The 20,298-nt window shown below is 48.3% G+C and overlaps 1 protein-coding gene across 2 annotated transcripts in view; it reads right to left on the bottom strand.

Moving 5' to 3' along the window:
- DOCK1 (dedicator of cytokinesis 1) overlaps positions 1-20,298 on the bottom strand; it is a 570,880-nt gene that overhangs the window by 37,326 nt on the left and 513,256 nt on the right. For both annotated transcript variants that reach the window (XM_055424405.2, XM_055424406.2), the window contains exons 39-43: positions 9,099-9,188; positions 8,008-8,112; positions 1,856-1,997; positions 1,674-1,752; positions 64-148 (exon numbers count right to left, since the gene is read on the bottom strand). In XM_055424405.2, the coding sequence (XP_055280380.1) occupies positions 64-148; positions 1,674-1,752; positions 1,856-1,997; positions 8,008-8,112; positions 9,099-9,188 (501 nt within the window). The remainder of the gene's footprint in view (positions 1-63; positions 149-1,673; positions 1,753-1,855; positions 1,998-8,007; positions 8,113-9,098; positions 9,189-20,298) is intronic.

The raw sequence follows: 20,298 nt of genomic DNA, 5'->3' as shown, positions 1-20,298 counted from the left end.
ACGGGCAGCTTTGTGAATGGTGGCATGAGGTTGCGGGGAGGGAGGCTGTGTTTGCTTTTTTACCGCAAATTCGTTGTCTGGGTTTTTCTCTCCCTTGCGGATCGGACGAGAATATTCAAATCGCTGGACCTCGTTGACTCTGTAGAAACTGTGCAGAGACAGAGAAATCATTAGCTATTGCACTGGAGAAGCAGCCAATTTGCTTTTAGCCCTGGGATCTGGTCTCCCTACATGTCACTGCATCCCTTAAACACCTCCAACCTTGATCGAGAGTGGTAGCTGGGCTGTTGCTCCCCACCAGCCTCACAGGAGAGACCTTGGCAGGTGGAAAAATTACCTTGGATTCTTTGCCTCATCTCTGTCCCTGCCAACATTCAGGGGAGAAGAGATGCTGAGTAAGAGTGAAACGGGCAAAAACCGAGAAAAGGAGAGGAAAACTAAAAAACCTTTGTTCTTCACTCTTGTGCTTGTTATCTGAAAGTTTTAATTCATGCGTCAGTAACCAATGCATTAAATAATTTACTGTTTATTAAACTTCTAACAATATATCTTGATTATAATTTAAAGGTTTTGTATATTTTAACTGCAGATCTACGAAAGGCAGATTCTGCAACACCAAGGGTGGCAGACACGAATGGACAGTTTGCCTTTCTCCCGTGGGGAGGAGGCGGGTTTCACACACACCCCAGAGGCAGGCTGGGAGGCTTACTCATTTGCCTGCTCTGAAACACAGGCAGGCATTCCACACCAAAGGGAAATACAGGAGCGTGTCCACGGCTCACTATCACTTAATGGCTCTCCCTGAGGAAAAACTATGCTGCAAACTTAAAAATCTAAGCCTTATGAAAGCGATCGTTCCTCAATAAGTCAAGTCCTGGTTTATTTCCCACGTTTGCTGAAGAAAGGTTAAAGAAATGCTAGTGAATTTTGCAGAAGAACCCAACCCGCCAAACTGCAGGATGTAAAACAGCATATCCTGTGCATTATTCGGCCATCAAAGAGGTTACTTTTTTTTCAGCAGAACAAGGATCAAGTAGAAAAAGAAACTCTTCACATCAGAGAGACGTCCAGGGTATGTGTTTCTACACTGCTGCTAAGTTAGGGGCAGTTCAATGCAGACACATACAGTCTCACTCAGATTCGGACACCTGGCCTGTGAGTTTGAAAACCCTCCTCTGAATCCCATATTTTGGAATCGCCCTGCGGTAGAGGTGAAGGGTCTCTTCACCCGGCACCCGGTTCTCAATCAGGAGCGTATGTCTGAATCCCTTTGCCTGCCTTCTGGGATCCGAACATTCAGGCCACCATGCAGGCACACAGACTCAGATTTCAGGCTGTGAGGTGGGGCTTGTGCCCTGGAGAAGAAGTCTAAGGGGGGCCTCTCACCTGGTGGGTCAGAAGGAGACAGGAGTACCCCTTCCTCCCACTGACTTTCCTTGTCCCAGTCCCAGGTAAGGAACAGCTTCCCACCCTCCCAGCCACACTTGTTAACATCTCCCTTCCCTACTTTGATGCTGAAGAAAATTAGCTTCCCCTGCTTTTCAAAGTAAACAGAGCATCTGAAAAGTTCATCAAATGCTGACATGCATCCTTTGACTGGTGAAGTTATGAAGAAGATATCTGTGTACGCCTCTTACCACCCTCCTGTTGGGTCAGGGAAATGGGTCGATTACCTTACAATCTGCTCTGACACGGGCCTGTGAAATTTAGGAGGCAGATCAAGTTTGGGCTTTACTGTGAAGCACTGAATATCTGAAGGTCAAAGGTTAAGGTCATCAGCCCCACGTACACCCAACCATCCGAACCAACGTCTTGGCCATCATTTTCTGTCCCACATGGCTGTCTGAAAGGATACATTGGCCGGGAGAGTTTTTAATGTCGTCGCCTGGTGGAGACGTGGTCTTCATCTTCTCAGCATTTGGAAACTGAGTCAGTAGCCGAGCTTCAAAATCCTCTCGACGTTCATACTCTTTCCCTCGATAAATGAACACTTTCCCCTGAAAACAATGACAAGCATTAAACAACACCCCAGGGAAAGGGCCAGGAAAAGTGCACATATAAATGCATTGGTCTTCAGAATGGGATGGACAGTGTTTTAAGTGTCACTGAATCGAAGAACAGCTTGTAATTGCAGTGGTCTTACTAATCAAGAACTCAGGAACAGAAGACAGGAAAGTTGGCCCTGTTGAAGAAGCACTAAACACGACATTATTGAAGTCTAGTTACACATTTCAGCCTTAACAGCAGTAATCAATTGACACAATCACGACAAATCAAGTGAGCAATTAGCGCCCAAATCTGAGTTGGCAGGAAACGGTCAGATAGGGTAAAGGCGCGAGGGCGAATGGAGATCGGCATCCACACCTTCCTCTTCTCTTTGTTTCCAGGTTCTGGTTGCTTAGTCCCTCAGGCCTGTCTGACTCTCTGCGACCCCATGGACTGCAGCAGGCCAGGCTTCCGGTCCTTTACCACCTCCCGGAGTTGCTCAAACTCATGTCCATCGAGTCGCTGATGCCATCCAGCCATCTCATCCTCTGTCGCCCCCTCCTCCTCCCGCCTTCAATCTTTCCCAGCATCGGAGGCTTTTCCAGTGAGTCAGCTCTTGGCATCAGGTGGCCAAAGTATTGGAGTTTCAGCGTTAGCATCAGTCCTTCCAATGAACACCCAGGACTGATCTCCTTTAGGATGGACTGGTTGGATCACCTTGCAGTCCAAGGGACTCTCAAGAGTCTTCTCCAGCACCACAATTTGAAAGCATCGATTCTTTGGCGCTCAGCCTTCTTTATGGTCCAACTCTCACATCCATACATGACCACTGGAAAAAACAGTTTTGACTAGACGGACCTCTGTCGGCAAGGTGATGTCTCTGCTTCCATAGGCAGTTTTCATTTTGCCAGAGAGAATTCAAGAGAGCATGAAATTAAGGTGGGGCCTTGGAGCCTGAGCATGACTTTCCAAGCTGACTCCTACAGGTCACTGCCAGGAGATGAGCAGAACCCAAGGGACGGGGGTCCAGACAAAGCAGAGAGGCCCAAGGCTCCTGGTCCTTCCCCTGCTGAGAGGCTCTCATAGGAGCAGCTCTGAGGAGTTTGCCAGGTTTGAGGGCTCTAATGGCACCCAAGACCCTCCTGAGGTATCCCAAACGATAAGGAACAAGGGGCAGGACCCTCTCCAGTCTGCTGACTGGAACCTGCCGTGAGAGGGCTTGTCTCGGTCTGACCCAGCAGCGGACGCTCCGTGAACTGTGCATGTGCTTCCTCCCCGAGGTCGCTCAGCGAAGCTGGTCGGTCCCGGGCCCGCGGCACCCAGCACAGCGCTGCAGCTGCACCCGGCCTTGCTCTGGGGCTCGCCGCTGCTGTGAACAGTAAGGGGGTCACGGGTCGGGGTCACCCAGCTGGTCGGCAAGGTTCCTGCCTCCGCCCGGAGAGCCCGCCGTTGGGCCGAGTCTACTTCCTACGTCACAACCTCAGGAAGTAAATGCCCTTGACTTCATAAAAGCCAAAGGAAAAAAAAAAAGTCCAGCGGGTGGTGGCTGGACTCTCCTCACTGAATGTTTGGAGCTGTCTTATGGACAATATTCCATCAATGAAAGACAGAGCAGAGCATGTAGAGTTCTCCTCCCAAAGACTGAGCTTTGTCCATCTCCAAGGCCACATCTGTCACCTCCGTAAATTCTGGAGAGTCCACCTAGGGGTTGCTTCGGGTGGTGACCTTGGGGTGGGTGATCGGGAAGCCCTCCTCTCCGCTCGGCTGCCTCGTTGAGACCTGTCTGCTGACACGGTCACTCTGTAAGTATGTCGGTAAGGAAAGTTCTGGTTCCAAGAAAAAACAGGTCTCCATACCTTCATGGATTCAGCAGGTCTCCATACCTTCACAGATTCAACGTGGGTATTCTGAGCAGTAACTGAGTCACAAAAAAAGGTGTTAACGGGTAGCATGAAGGAGGTTCAGCTTTAGGACGTTCCTGAATCTCCCCTTCCCCACCCATCTTGCCCCATCTGAGGGCGGTCTCAACATCACCAACTGCAACAAGTAAGGGACCTCGAGCAGAAGCCGCAGGGCCCGAGGAACCAGAGGCTGGGGCCTGTCGGCTGTCCTCGCTGGACTTGGTTGTTGCTTCCATCAGGGACTCTTGGGCAAGAGACTCCAGGCCAGCTGGTCAGGAGTTAGGGGCAGCCTTGTTATCTGCCCTGACCCTGGATGGACGCCAGTGTGGAGGAGGGGAGGAGGGACGGGGCAGGGAGGGGAGGAGGGAAGGGGTGGGGAGGGGAGGAAGGGGAGAGGGTGCAGGAGAGGAGGAAGGGGACGAGAGGGAAGAGAAGACAGACAGACCCACAGCTGGATCCTGCAGACTCAGCTCAAAGTCAAAATAAAAATCTAATAAACTTTCAAAAAAAAAAACACCAAAAAACAGAGCTCCTATGAGGCTCCATTTTCCCCCTTCCCTAGTCCAAAGTTATTCTGAGTCCTTTTAAATCACGAAAGAGGGAACAATTTAAAAATTGAATGCTTTTTTCCCCACTTTGTGCTTAGGTATGTCTTAACGCACCCATTATAAGAGAAAAATGTTCTCTTTTCTCTAAAAAAATAATTTCAAGCAGAAACCAAAGTAATATGTAGTCTTAATTAGAAATATAAATACACAGCATGGGCATCTTTTAAGGCTATAAAAAGGCAAACATTTCAGAAATTCAGGATGATTTAATGTATAACAGGCTACTACAAAACTGTCATGCATTTATTAGGCTTTATACTCGAAGGAAGACATAATAATAAAAGTGTATATAAAGGCTTTAATAGAAAAACACTAGTGAGTTATAGATGGAAACACTAATAACATTTTCTAGAAACATCAATTACTTTGCATTCTGAAGTGGTCCCTTCAAGCCTGAAAACAGGAGGGCAGTGTAGGTATAGTCAAAGACATTTATTCCTTGTAAGAACCATAAATATTAATATAAATGCAAAAAGCTCCACATGTGATCAGTTCTGAAAGAAACAAAGGGGAGGGCCAGCGAGTCAGGCCTCCGAGGCTGTACCCCCAGCACCACCTGAAGCAGACAAATATCCTGCCCCCTTTCTTGGAATTGCCAATGTCATTGTCAGATCGACCCTGGACAGGAAGCCTGTGAAATATAATAAATATATTGCTATAGCCCCACAAAACCAGCCAGGTGTGGCGGGAAAGTCAGTTCAATATTAATCAAGCCCTTTAAGCTAGTTATTCCTGCTTTGCATTGTCCTTTTGATGGGCAGGTGACCCAGTGTGGTCCCTGGAGTGTGGGTCTCGTGTGCCCTCCCAGGAAATCCCTGGCATCAGCTGGCTTGGGGACCGAGAGATGCTCAGCCCACAGGGTCGCCAGGTCAGGATGCTGGGACCGAGTGTGATGGCCTGAAATCCTAGCAGTGTCCACAAAGGGTGACACACACTCCACACCCAGCACCACTCAGCTCAGCGTGATGTAGGGCTTGTCTCTCCCTCTCGATCTTTCTTAGACACACACACAGAGGTGTATGTACAGATTCATACACCTTAATTAAAGCCTCATCAATTAAATTAATTAATTAAAGATTGGCTTTTAACTTAATGTCAAAATCTCCTTAATTCAGCATTATAACCAAACATCCTTTATTCATTCTTTAGAAGGGAGAACTTTTTCCAGAATCTGAGTCTCTGATCAACCATTCTCTTCAGTGTCCGTGGCCAGAGCTGCATGACCAAGACTTCGGGGTCAGGGAGAGACTGACAGGCAGCAGCAGGGACAGGCCAGATGCCCCAGGCACCCAATCAGGACCCTGTGTGTATGGATCAACCGACGGGTCACCCCCTGGAGCAGGTCAGCCCTGCAAGGGTCACCTGCTGACATTTCTATAAAGAACGACAGGTCTTCAGCAAGTGAGTCCCTTTTGCTGGTGCCAGTGTGAAGGGATGTCTTATACCCTCAGGGATGCCTGGGGGTTCGGAAATGCTGGGGCCAAAGAAACACACCTTTGAGGCTGGGAGTCTCCCAGCTGGATATACCTGCCTCAGACATCTGGAGATCTACCTGCCCCAGACATCTGGGAGATCTACCTGCCCCAGACATCTGGGAGATCTACTTGCCCCAGACATCTGGGAGATCTACCTGCCCCAGACATCTGGGAGATCTACCTGTCCCAGACAGGTGTGCCCTGGGTACAGTACCTACTTCCCTAAAACCAGAAGGATCATGCATAGGCTCCAAGGAAAACAGAAAACCACGTGCCATTAAAAAAAAAAAAAAAAAAGATCGTAAGAAATGACAGGCAGACATGGTCAATGGCATCCAAGAAAGAGTCTTTGAGAAACTCTAAACAATTTTATTTTCTCTCTTTTTTCTTCTTTTCTTCCTATTTGAGACACTGTTTCCATCCCTGGGTTGCAAAGATCCCCAGGAGATGGAAATGGCAACCCTCTCCAGTATTTCTGCCTGGGGAATCCCATGGACAGAGGCGCCTGGGGGTGGGGGGGGTGGGTCTTCAATCCATGGGGTCACAGAGAGTCATATACAACTCGGTGACTAAACCACCACCACCAAACAATTGTATTAGTAGGCTAGGCAGCATTTATTTACAAGATTTCTGGCCTAAAGATTATTTGGTGATTTGACTAATGATCACACTATTTCTTCAATCGTGTCCAAGAGAACATGCTTGTCTCAGGGATGGAGTGTGATTTCGAGTTTCCAGCACTGGAAATTCATTGCCAGTTTCTCATATAATTTAAAATATACATGCTTAGAAATTCCCTGGTGATCCAAGGGTTAGGGCTCTGTACTATCACTGCTAAGGACCCAGGTTCGAATCCTGGTCGAGGATCCAAGATCCCACAAGCCACACAGCCGAAAGAAGAAACAAAGATACATATGTTCATAGCAGCGTTACTCATATTAGCCCAGACAAAGTCCGCCAGGGACAAATGGATAAACAAAATGTGGTGCATTGACATGATGGGATATTAGTCTTCCATAACAAGGAATGAAGTGTTGGTACACACTACCTTGTGGATCAGCCTTGAAAACATTGTGCTAAGGGAAGTGAGCCAAACACAAAGTACACATTCTACACGAAGCCACTTAAATGAGGTCTGTAGAATCAAGCAAATTCTGAGACAGAGCGCAAAGTCTGGGTGGGTGGGGAGGAGAGAGGGGGAAATTATTGTTTACTGGGATCAGAGTTCCAGTTTCGGAAGATGAAAATAATCTGGAGATGGGTTGTGGGAATGGTTGTACAACAGGGTAAATATACTTAATGCCACTGAACTGTATGCTTAACGAGAGTGAAGATGGTAACTTCTATGTTATGCATTGCTATTCTTGAGTTGCTCAGTCATGTCTGACTCTTTGTGACCCCATGGACTGCAGCCCATCAGGCTCCTCTGTCCATGGGATTCTCCAGACAAGAATACTGGAGTGGGTTGTCATTTCCTTCTCCAGGGGATCTTCCTGACCCAGGGATCGAATCTGCGTCTCCTGAATTGGCAGGTAGATTCTTGACCACTGAGCCACCAGGGAAGCCCTATGTTATGCATTTCTTACTATAATTTTTAAAATATACATAAATCTCTGACAAAGAGTTCTCTTTAGGAAGAGAGAGATGGAACGCTTATATGCAATCAAAAAAACCTTATCAGCCCCTCTCTGGCAACCTGAGCCAAGTACAGAGATATGAAAATAATAGAGTCGCTTTCCTGGTGGCTCAGTTGGTAAAGAATCTGCCTGCAGTGCAGGAGACCTGGGTTCGATCCCTGGGTCAGGAAGATCCCCTGGAAGAGGAAATGACAAACCACTCCAGTATCCTTGCCTGGAGAATCCCATGGACAGAGGAGCCTGGCGGGCTGCAGTCCGTGGGTCGCAAAGAGTCGGACACGACTGAGGGACTTCACTGACAGACACACTTGAGAGGCAAACCAAATCCTTCCTGGGAAAGAGGAGGCGCTGGCTGTCCAGGGAGCAATGGTGACCCAATCCAAACAGAACCCAGAGTTACCCGAAGGAAGGTGGGGAATCCTTGTCCGTAGTAACCGACGGCAAAATAGTCAGGCTTGGGACGTATCACCTTGACGATGTTTTCATAAAACTGAGCCTGCTTTTTCTGAAAAGAAGAGAAGAAATGCATTTCAGGTTTGAATGGAGTATCTGGGCATTCGTGTGTCTGGATTCTTCCAGCTTTGGCAATTCTAGTGGGTGGCAGGGGGAGAAGGTGGGGGGCGCTGATGCAGGCGTGGAATTTAATCTCACCACGAAGCTTTGACAGTACTTTTCATTCATCGCCTGGCATTCAGAAGGCGAATCTGACCAGAAAGCCAAATTCAGCAACTGGTTGTGATTTACAGGTGTTTTTATCACCAAAGAGGTGCCAGAGAGATGGCTTTTATTCTGATTCAATGTCTGGTCTTTAGCATTTTTAAAACATGGTATCGGTCAGATAATGGGATACATTAAAAAAGGATTTAAAAGGGCAGAATTCTGTTCCACACTCATGATACACACTACAACATCGTTAAGTCGATCTGCTGAATACAAAGATGATTCAGCAGAGAAAGCGGTAATTAGAAACTGGTAGCGTCTATGGAAGGACAAAGGGTTGGGCCACCCTCCACCAGTCCTTCATGGAGATGGGCTTAGAGTTGAAGCCCCTGGAGCCTCCTGGAGGCCTCTGAGCATCCAGAGCACTGGATACCTGGGCTCAGCGGTGGTTCACACCCTTCAGAGGCAGCTTCGTGTCTGATGACGAAAGCTCAGTAGGGAATGCTGCTGAGCCAGAATCAACCAGCAAAGAAATCAGAACTGTCCTCCTGGACAAATGAAGGAGAATCCCAATGTTCAAAGGAAAAGAGGGACTTCCCTGGTGGTCCAGTAGTTAGGACATTTCCATGCTTCCACTGCAGAGGGCATGAGTTCCAACCCTGGTCGGGGAACTAAGATCTCGCATGTCGCTCAGGGAGGCAAAAGAAATGAATATAAAATAAATGGCGGCTGCATTAAAAAAAAAAAGAAGAAGAAGAAGGGAAGGAAAACTTTCAGAACAAGTTGAGATTGCTTGTTTTTTTTTTCAAAGAGAAGGAAAGGAAGACCTACCAGCAATTCGCTGAGCTGTTCATAATCAAACATTTCGTTCTCATACTGTTCTGCCAGCTCCTTGCCCAGGGCGATGGCCTCCTCCCACATCTGTGAGGGAAGAGAGAAAAACAAGGGCAAGAGAAATGCAAACCTGAATCATGCGGTCAGAGAGGAACACAGGAACACCACCATTCACGAGGAAATGCAAACCTGAATCACGCGCTCAGAGAGGGAAACAGCAACACTGCCATTCACGAAGAAACAAGCTGGAAACACGCCTGCTTAACCTGAAGACGCTGGAAAAATACAGATCTTTTCTACAGGCTCATGTCCTTTGGCTTGGGCCTCGGTTGACCAGACTGGTCAGCTACTGGCTCATCAATCACACTGGCTGCTGCCCCCGGTCAGAGCAGCCAGCCGGCTGGTCCTGCCCCTCCGTGGGCCGGCCTCTGAAGCCCATCTGTCAGGGTAGTCATGGAGCCCAGCAGGGAAACCGTAGGGCGAGTTTGAGAGCAGTGTCTCTGCAGAAACCAAGAACCAGATTTTGGTACTTTCCCAAATCATCCCACTTAAAAGAGCTATGTGTCGGTGGTCAGAAAGACAAGGATCTAGTTCAACTCTGATTTAAGGCTTGTAAGAAGTTCATGTTATATGGGCAGATACCATTCAGAAAACTAAGATCACGGCATCCGGTCCCATCACTTCACGGCAAATAGATGGGGAAACAGTGGAAACAGTGACAGACTTTATTTTTTTGGGCTCCAAAATCACCGCAGATGCTGACTGCAGCCATGAAATTAAACGACGCTTACTCCTCGGAAGGAAAGTTATGACCAAACTAGACAGCATATTAAAAAGCAGAGACATTACTTTGCCAACAAAGGTCCATCTAGTCAAGGCTATGGTTTTTCCCGTGGTCATGTATGGATGTGAGAGATGGACTGTGAAGAAAGCTGTGCTGAAGAATTGATGCTTTTGAACTGTGGTGTTGGAGAAGACTCTTGAGAGTCCCTTGGACTGCAAGGAGATCCAACCAGTCCATCCTGAAGGAGATCAGTCCTGAATATTCATTGGAAGGACTGATGCTGAAGCTGAAACTCCAATACTTTGACCACCTGATGCGAAGAGCTGACTCATTTGAAAAGACCCTGATGCTGGGAAAGATTGAAGGCAGGAGAAGGGGACGACTGAGGATGAGATGGTTGGATGGTATCACCGACTCATTGGACATGAATTTGAGTAAACTCCAGGTGTTGGTGATGGACAGGGAAGCCTGGCGCGCTGCAGTCCATGGGGTTGCAAAGAGCTGGACATGACTGAGCAACTGAACTGAACTGAACCATGAGGATGTAAAACCTGCCATCGTTTTGAAAGGGAGAATTTTGAATGATAATAGTTTAAAAGTGGGTTTCCTAATCAGGTAACATTTATTAAAATGCTGATAAACTTTTGACATATGTGGACTAATTTATTGACACATGTAGGCCTGAATCTCCCTTATTTGGGCGGGGGAAGGAAATAAAATACAGTGGTCTACTTGAGAACATGGAAAATTCGGAGGGACTATCTCCTCCAGGAGGCCTTCCTGGATGCCACCCACCCTTCTCTGTACTATCAGAAGGACCCAGGTTTCAAACCTCTGAGTATTAAACGTGACAACTACAGACTTAGAATTAGCAAAGTGTCAGACCACCTCACATACTGTGTCCCCAGACATGAACTGCCCACTTCTCCACTGGAAGTATCCCCGTAAGTTAGTAGCACTGATCAAGAAGGCAAGTGATTTCCAGCTTACTCTTTGTACAGCAAGATGCCACCTGCGTCATCTTTAAAGTGTCACGTCAGGTGGGTGTTATTATTACACCTGTTTTGCAGGTAAGGAAGCTAGGGGTCGGACAGGCAAGTTACCTGCCCAAGGGCAGGCAGTGCGGTACACTCATAGTTTTCCAAAGTCCCTGCTCTCGATGGCTGTCTCAGCTGGAGCTGCCGAAACAAAACCCCACAAAACAGACACTTCCCTCTCACAGTTCTGGAGGCTGGGAAGTTCAAGCTCAAGGTGCAGGCAGATTCGGGTCTTGGTGAGGGTTCTCCGGACAGTCGCCTTCTTGCTGCATGCTTGTTTGGCCTTAAGCAAGATCTCCTTCCTCTTCTCAAAAGGGTACTAATCCCATCCTGGGGGTCCCACCCTCATGATGACACAATCTAAACATAATGAACCCCCCAAAGCTCCATCTCCAAACACCATCACATGGGGCCAGGGCTCAGGGTCGTTCAACATACGACTTTGGCAGGAATGCAAGCATTCAGCCCATGACAATGACCATCTCCCAGCGCTTCCAGCTGCCCTCCACCCTCTCCTCCTGGAACAGGTTTCAAGGATGCTAAGCTAGCCCCTAACTCCAGGCTCTCACTCGGAACACAGGGAGCTGGCCCCACACCTGGCACACCCTTGGCACTGAATCCTCACCTGCCTGCCAGTCTTTGCCTTTTCTTAGCAGAACCACCCGGTCGAGGGCCTTACTTATTACTGAATCACCCAATAGACTTAAAATAGTCTTTACACAGCTGCTGCTTAAAGACACCATCTGCTATTTTTGATGAGAAAAAAGCTATTCCGAAATTGTATTTTAATACTTTGAAAGACATCATAAAGATAAGCTCAGAGGAGAGAAAGATTTCAGAGACAGGACCAGCAGCTAGGAGAGAGAGAAAGTGGCTGAGATGCTCTTTGGAGGACCACATGCTTCTCTTCCCAGGAAGCCCCTCCTGGCTCCTCCATCCTGCCGAAGCTCTCACCCTCCGACGTCTGCACCCTCTGAAGGTCTCCAGCTGCTGCCCCAGCGAGCTCAGGTCCTTTGCCAGAGTCCCAGCCTTCATGTCTCAGAAGAGGGAGCTTCTCCACTTTTTGTGTTTCTTTCAAGCTCCAGTGACCAATTCCTCGCTCCGTACATTTCCATTTCAAAGGAATCATTACCTCTAGTTGAGTTCTCCCTCAGTGGCATTTCCTTTAGTCTTCTGCAATCGAATACACCACTCCCTTAGCAGCCTACAATTGTAGGGCTTCTAATTCACTGCTTAATCTGCTTCTAGACAGAGGAGCTGCTTTAGATACCTAGCAAAAGTAAGTGCTTTTTGAAAGAAACACAAGTGGAAAAAGCACGTTGCTCAGTCGTGTTCGGCTCTTTGCGACCCCGTGGACTATAGCCCGCCAGGCTCCTCTGTCCATGGAATTTTCCAGGCAAGAGTCCTGGAGTGGGTTGCCATTCCTTTCTCCAGGGGATCTTCCCAACCCAGGGGTCAAATCCACATCTCCTGCATTGCAGATGGATTCTTTCCCATCTGAGCCGCACAGCACAGACACAAGTCTTGAGTGAATATCCAACTCACTCAGGGGTTACATGGCTGTGTTTTGTCAGATTTTCTATAAACATATATTCCTCTCCCCCACCCCTGCATGTTTTAAAGGCTCCTGCATTAAGGAGATCTGCTGCTACTTTTACTTGGCTAGGGCTCTACAGAGTATGGGTCATTCATACTTCCCAGGTGAATACCTTGGAAAATATTTCTGTGCCAGAGAGAAAACAGATTCCATATAACGGAGATTTAGATTATCTTGGTAGAAGAGTCGCTTTAACCTGTGTGATTGAACATCCTGCCCTGGTCCTGTTCCATATGTTCCTATGACGTGCCGTAGGCCGATGAGGGTCACCACGGCCGCAGATGAAAAAAGCACCCTATCAATGCTCAGCTTCGTGTTCCGATTTGAAGTCCGGAATCCATTTCATAGCATCCTTGGCCTTGCAACGTGGAGCACACCCTCCCCACTCCCCGTTTTCATCAGATGATATTCGGTTATATTCCCTTGAGATAATCACCTTTTATTTCAGAACCTCTGCAAGTTTCATGAGCAGAAAATCCTTTTTCTCCCTGATGAAACTTCTTCATTAGACGTGGCCACAGAGAGCATATTGGCAGTTGCTTTCTTAGACAAAACTGTGAGGTTGATGAGTGACCAGTTGGGCAGGGGGACAACACTGATCTCACCGGGTCGGGAGTAGCAGCAGGTGCAAGGTGAGATGGCAGCCTGGACAACAGCCCCCTTAAGAAAAATACAGCCCGGCTGCGACCCACCAGGATACTGATGGGCAGCTCTGAGCGAAATCACTCACCAACTGTAAGCCAATTGCCAGTCAAGATGTTTCATGGGATGCTTGAATTTCAGTCATTCTAAAACTCACCTGGTTTTCTGGGTGGTTGTTGGGAAACGAGTCATATTCTAGCAACTTCTAATTTTCCAGGGTCCTGCACAGGTCTCTGACATGTAAAGGGATGTAGATTCAACGTTGTGGAAGATTTCAGAGAACTGGTTTAGGGCCATCAGTTGCTTGGGGGCCAGGGTGGCCCAGAAGTAGCCTTCCAACCTGGCTAATGATGGTTTCACTGCAGGAGTGATGTGAGTGAGCAGCTCTTCCCAGTCCCCCGAGGATGAGGGGCTGGAGTCCTTGGGAAAGATGTGTCTCCATGGCGACTCTGAGGGGTGTGGTCCAGCAGGGAGAGGGTCCAGCAAGTCCTCTCCTTTACAGAATGGAGACTCCTTGTGGGCTCCTCTCCTCTCTCTAAGCCTCTCCTTCTCTCCCTGAGCCACGCCGCATCCTGGGTCTTCCTGCTGGTCTCCCTTGGTTTCCACTGATCTGAGCAAAGGCTGGACACTTTCTGGAGACGTTTCTGAGGTCCAGCATCACCACCCCTACCCCTGTAATGGAGCCTTCTCACTGTGGTCTGCTCCAAAGCTGCCTAGTTTCACTTAATGACACCATCCTCTCTGAGAGCACACACATCACCACACCAGCCGCCTGAAAAAGGTGGCTGGATGGGCTGCCTGCCCTCCAGTAGGACAGGAAACACAGCAGGATCTGGGACTTGGGCCAGACTTAAGAAGCCTTGATGAGAGGCTTCTCACACTGACTCGAAGATGAATTCTGCCTTCTGGGACTGTCACGTACTCAGGAATTATTGCCCTGCGAAAGCATGTTCCTCTTTGCCCCACAGCAAGTCTTTATCAGTCTAAATGGAAAATGATTTGCTCAGTTTTAATGCCCCTGGGAGGAAAATAGGAAACGAACAATTTTTTTTAAGAGATTTTTTTGCCTTTTTCTTTAATAAAGGAACTTTGTAGTTCTGTAAGCCCTTAAAAAGCCTAAACCAGGCATTGAAAGAAACAGTTGCCTTTTGCTTGGTGGTTTGATCAGAAGGAGAACGGACCCACTCTGCCACTCACCCCTCATTCTGCAGTAATTACTGGGCACCTGTGATGGGGGTGGGTTCAGAAAGCATAAGGAGGGGTACACAGAATTCTTGGAGGAGGATTTGAGGAAGAAAAGAAACAGGCAGTAGCTGGAGAGGGGAGTTAGAATGAGAGAGAACTTTTTTAAATGATGGGAGAAATAATAGCATGGTTGTAGGCGAGCATGAGGTCTTCCCTGGTGGCTCAGCTGGTAAAGAACCTGCCTGCTGATGCGGGAGACCTGGGTTCCATCCCTGGGTCAGGAAGAGCCCCTGGAGGAGGGCATGGCAAGCCACTCCAGTATTCTTGCCTGGAGAATCTCACGGGCGGAGGACTCTGGTGGGCTACAGTCCATAGAGTTGCAAAGAGTCAGACACGACTGAAGCAACTTAGCAGGCGAGCATGTATTAGCCAGTAGAGAGGAAAACAATGTGGCCAGTGGGAAGAAGAGAGATGGGCCAGAGTGATGTCCTAGATGGGCCCGGGGGTCCAGGGCCTGGGGGGTGGGAGCAGCCTTGGACGGGAGCACAGACAGCCGTTCCTGGACTGGAGGGACTGATACAGACCCATGACCGAGAGTGTGACTGGCCGAGGGGAGGCCAGAGATGTCCCAAACAGCCTGGGGACCGCCAGCTAGAAAATCAATGACTTTGACCAAGAATTCCCACTTAAAGGAGAGGAGCCGAAACACTCAGAGCTGCTGGAGCTGCCTGGAAGGGAGTCAAACCTCCCCACACTGATTGGAAGTTGCTCCCCTGTCAGCTCTGCAGCCATGGGAGGCTTGCGCTCCGGCCTCTGAACTATGCTGGTTACCCAGCTCCTCTGGGAGTGCACACATCTGACACTGACCCCATATGAGTGACTCTGTGCAATCAGCTGACTTCAAGCCTCTGGAGTTGTCCCCTGCCTCTCCTAGTCCCCACTGCCCTCACATCTCAGGCCTGGACCCCTGCCCCAGCCCCCCACCCACCGGGCTTCTGCCACCATGAGCCCAAATCACTCCCTGAAAGGAGGGCAGTAAAGGCAACCTTGCTTATGTTCATAAAATCTCACTGGTCTGTGTGCATGCATGCTCAGCCATTTCTGTCATGTCCAACTCTCTGTGACCCTACGGACTATAGCCCGCCAGGCTCCTCTGTCCGTGGAATTCTCCAGGCAAGAAAACTGGAGTGGTTGCCAAGCCCTCCTCCAGCGGATCTTACCGGCCCAGTGATTGAACCCGTGTCTTTTACGTCTCCTGCATTGGCAGGCAGGTTCTTTACCACCAGTGCCACCTGGAAAGCCCCGTTTGTGACTATGGAGTAAGTCAAATCTTTAGGAGACATGCAAGGCCATGGACAGACTGGCTCCCAGGACCTGCTCCTCACCCCGCTGACAGACAGACTGGCTTCAGAAACCCTGGCCTGATCAATATGGTTCCCACTCTTTGGAATCCCTGCCCATCCGCCACTGTTCAGAATCCCAGCTCCTCCCAGCGATCGCCTTGCAAGCTTCATCTCTTTCTTCAAGACCCAGCTTGTGATGTGTGCTAAGTAGCCTCAGTCATGTCCGACCGCCAGGCTTCTCTGTCCATGGGGTTCTCCAGGCAAGAATACTGGAATGGGTTGTCATACCCTCCTCCAGGAGGTCTTCCTAACCCAGGGATCGAACCTGCGTCTCCTGTGACTCCTGCATTGCAGGTGGATTATTTACCACTGGGCCACAAGGAAGCCCAAGACACAGTTTACAAGTCACTTCTGACGAAGTCTGCCCTTTCTCCTCAGGAGGGGGAATCATTCCCATACCTGTTAGGTTGGTAGACTCTGAACCCGCCAGTGCAACAGTCGGGGGCGGGTTTTGCTACTGGCCTGCTCATCCATTAGCCCTGGTTCCAGACTTCTCAGCTCGAGGCCGGCCTTTGGCCTCCCCACCCCTTGTAATTCGTGCAGGCAGGTGGCACCTGGCGGCCAGGAGACTGGGGGCAGGGTGGGGAGATGGGGGCAGGGTTGATGCCAAGTGCAAACCTTGCTTTCCTCTGTGCTGATCACAAATGGTTCCTTTCTGGGAGCCCAGTCATAATTAACACACGATCTCTATGCTCACTCCAGCCAAATTCTAGCTAATTGAACAGATTCTGGCAAATATCAGGATTTTCAAAAATTCTGGAAATGCTGAGACTGTACCAAGAAAGAGGGTGATGGGAGGCTCGTACCTGTAATTCCTCTGACAACTGTGCTTTCCAAAAGGAAACTCAGAGGATGAGAAAATGTCAGCCCCAATACTTAGAAAAGCAATCCAGCCATTTCACTAAAAGTGGAAACTTGCTCCCAAACCCCTATTTTTAGTTCACGGGATGATGTAGGATGCCTCCTTTTTTTTTTGACTTGGGCACAAGGCAAAGTGCAAACTTCGTCAAGGCGAGGTTATTTTAAGGGAAGAGAAGACAGAGCTGCAGTCGAAAATAGTCCCAGAGCTTCAGACACCACGTGGGCCGTCAGCCATGAGCCCCCTTTGCCAGTGCCAGGCTGGTTCCTCACTCCGACTCCATTTCCCTGAGAGCACAGCTTCTATTTTCAACGTGCCCTCCATAGAGAAGCCTGGTAATTTTCAGTGAAGTACTTGGATTAAGAGCTTTATTGAAAATTACTAGGCCTCAACCAAACACAATAAGACAGACAACTCAGAGCATCTTGGGAACAGAACGCTCGACTGCCGCGATAAGACCTGCCGGCGGGCTTTCTGGAGGGACTCAAATGGGTGGTGAAACGAGAACAGAAAAGGGGTGACGGCCAATTATTAGTCCGGGAAGGAATAAGGGCAGAAGAATGAAACAGAAAACAGATGGAAATGACATTTTTTTTTTTTTTTGAGAGAAAGAAAAAGATGAAAAGACCAAGAAATGGGCTGAAAGACATTCAAAACTTTTAAATGGTGGAAAAGCAAAAATAAAAGAGTGATTTCTGTGCAGAAGAAATACAGAAAGATAACAGGGCCTAATTCAAAAGCTGGAGTGTCCAATATAATGGAGCAGAAAATCCACTCAGCGCCGCTGCTTTCTGAGCACAGAGGTGGAGAGACTTTGAATATAATCTGACCCCAGTCCCATGGCGGTGCCCTGGGCTGTCCCCGCAGACGCTGGTGTCCGACGTCTGAGGGGTTCAATGGACACCAGCTCCTTTCAGGGCCTGTGAGCACAGTTTCCAGAACACAAATCTGCACTGGATTCTGTAAGTCCCTATTTCCCCTAGGAAGCTGCATACATTTAAAACACTGAAAATAAGCTCTAGGATGAGAAAGGTTCCCACCTATTAAGGACAGAGTGAAGGTTTCCTTAATCATCTAAGGGGACAGCCTGGATCAATGGAGCAATACCTCAGTCACACCTTTGCCAGGTTCAGATACCATTTATTTTACAATCGCGCGGTCTCCAGCCATCGCTGGTCTTTGAGTTCAACTGTAGTATGGAGGGCTCTCACCTGAATTGTAGTTGTTGTGTAGCTGCTAAGGCATGTCCAACTCTTTGCAACCCCATGGACTGTCAGGCTCCTCTGTCCATGGGATTTTCCAGGCAAGAATACTGGAGTGGGTTGCCATTTCCTATTCCAGGGGATCTTCCTGACCCAGGGATCGAACCTGTGTCTCCTGAATTGGCAGGTGGATTCTTTAACCACTGAGCTGAATATACGGTTCTAAACCAGAATTGCAATTATCTCCCCTAACATAAAACAAGTGTAAAATCAAACTGAAGAAATTCTTGTGATTTCAATACAATGCAGGAGAAAATTCAAATGTGGGTCTTGAATCTGCAGTGAAGTCAGAGTCTGTTTCTCTTAGATTTATTTCAGTTTTTCAAATATTCATTTAGGGTAAGGAATACATCCCAACAGGCATGTAAGCAATGCCGCTGCCAGTGAGGACCCCAAACGGAGGGGCAGGCAAGCATCGATTTCCTAACAGTCCGTGGATGGAAGCACTAGCAGAAACCATCCTCAACAACAGCAAGGACTGGCTCAGAGCAGCACCATCCAACGGAACATCGGCCAAGACACACGTGCAACTTTAGCTTTCCTAGTAGCCACATTTTAAAAAGTGGCCTTCATTTTAGTCATATTCACTCTATCTGGAATATCGTAATCAAAAACACAAAATTCCTGAGATATTTGACAGGCTGCCATAACAAAGGACTCAGGTGGCATGTGTGGTAAAGAACCCGCCTACCAATGCAGGAGATGTAAGAGACGTGGATTTGATCCCTGGGTCAGAAAGATCCCCTGCAGGAGGGGATGGCAACCCACTCTAGTATTCTTGCCTGGAGAATTCCATGACAGACGAGCGGGGCAAGCAACAGTCCATAAGTTTGCAGCAAAGAAGCGGACATGATTTAGCACACACTCTCACACCCCAAAAATCGGGTGCCTTAAACACACTTATTTCCTTCCTGTTCTGGAGCCTAGAAACCGAGATCAAGCTGTCAGAAGGCTGGTTTCCTGTGAGGCCTTGCTCCTCGGCTTGTAGGGCAAAGCCTCAGCCGCGTCCTCAAGAGTCCTTGCTCAGTGTGTCTGTGTCCAGATTCCCGCTTCTACAAGCAGCTCAGCCACCCTGGATCAGAACCCATCTCCAACAGTCATATTCTGGGGCAGGAAGGTCAGGGCTCCCACACATGAATTTCCAGGGGACACAGTTTGGCTCATAACAGCATCTTTTTCTCATGCTGAGCCTTAGGATCCAGTGCACGTTACGTATTTCAAGTGTTAATGGCTGCTTGGGGCCCGTGACTCTCGTAGCTGACAGCTCAGGTCAGGGTCCCCCATTGCAGGAGAGCTGGCTCCCTGGGTCACCTCTGCTGGGAGGGTCCCTTCCTTCCAGTTCCCGTGGGTTGAATCACTTGCCACCTATCACCCATTTTGAGATATTTTTCCCCCAAGAAGCAGCAGATAAATGAATAAGGAAGATGTGGTATATAAACCCAATGGAACAGTGCTCAGCCATAAAAAAGGATGAAATAACGCCCTCCGCAGCAACATGGATGGTCCCAGAGATGATCGTACTAAGTGAAGTCAGATAAAGACAAATGTCATATGATATCACTTATATGGTGGAATCTAAAATATGTTACAAATGAACTTCTTTACACAAGAGAAACAGACTCACAGACACAGAAAACAAACTTATGTTTACCAAAGGGGACAGAGGGGGTTGAGAACAGATAAATCAGGAGTTTGGGATTGACATATACACACTGCTGCTGCTGCTAAGTCACTTCAGTCGTGTCTGACTCTGTGTGACCCCATTGATGGCAGCCCACCAGGCTCCCCCGTCCCAAGACCTACTGTATAGCACAGGAAGTTCTACTAAGTATTTTGTAATAGCCTAAAATGTAAAATAATCTAAAAAGAATATATGTGTGTGTATGTCCGTGTGTGGAACTGAATCACTTAGCTGTATACCTGAAACTAACTCAACATTGCAAATTATTTGTATTTCAATAAAAATGTTAAAAAAAGAATTTCAGTCTGGATGTGCAAACAGAAACGTGGGCACCCAGTCCTTCCCAACATCAAGTTCTTCATCTGTAGCAATGATCTCAGCCACTGTCTTAATCCAGAAAAGTCACGGAGGGGGTTATTTCTCAAATCACCACATATACCCACAGGTATAATAAGAGCATGTCTTGCTCTTATTTCTTAAATGAATGTGTCTGGCACGAAATGCTGAACTTTGTCTTCTGCTGTGACCTCCTGTGGCCCAGACTTCTCACCTGCCAGGATTTCCGGTATCGTGGCCACCGGTTCTCTGGTGCTCCTTCTCTCACACTGCCCGGCCGGGACACGTCATTCCCAACCCCTCCCTAATCCAGGAAAGAAACTCCATTACAGAGGAACTGGGCTCAAGGCCCATCGCCAATTTCTGTACAGTGCTCTGTTTTCATGTGTCCAGTGGCAGGAAGTGTGCAGT

The sequence above is a fragment of the Moschus berezovskii genome, chromosome 12 (genome assembly GCF_049115385.1).
Source record: "Moschus berezovskii isolate FMDL1 chromosome 12, NW_MosBer_1.0, whole genome shotgun sequence".
NCBI lineage: Eukaryota > Metazoa > Chordata > Mammalia > Artiodactyla > Moschidae > Moschus > Moschus berezovskii.
Note: the sequence above shows the minus strand (reverse complement) of the source record. Positions and strands in the feature narration are given on the sequence as shown.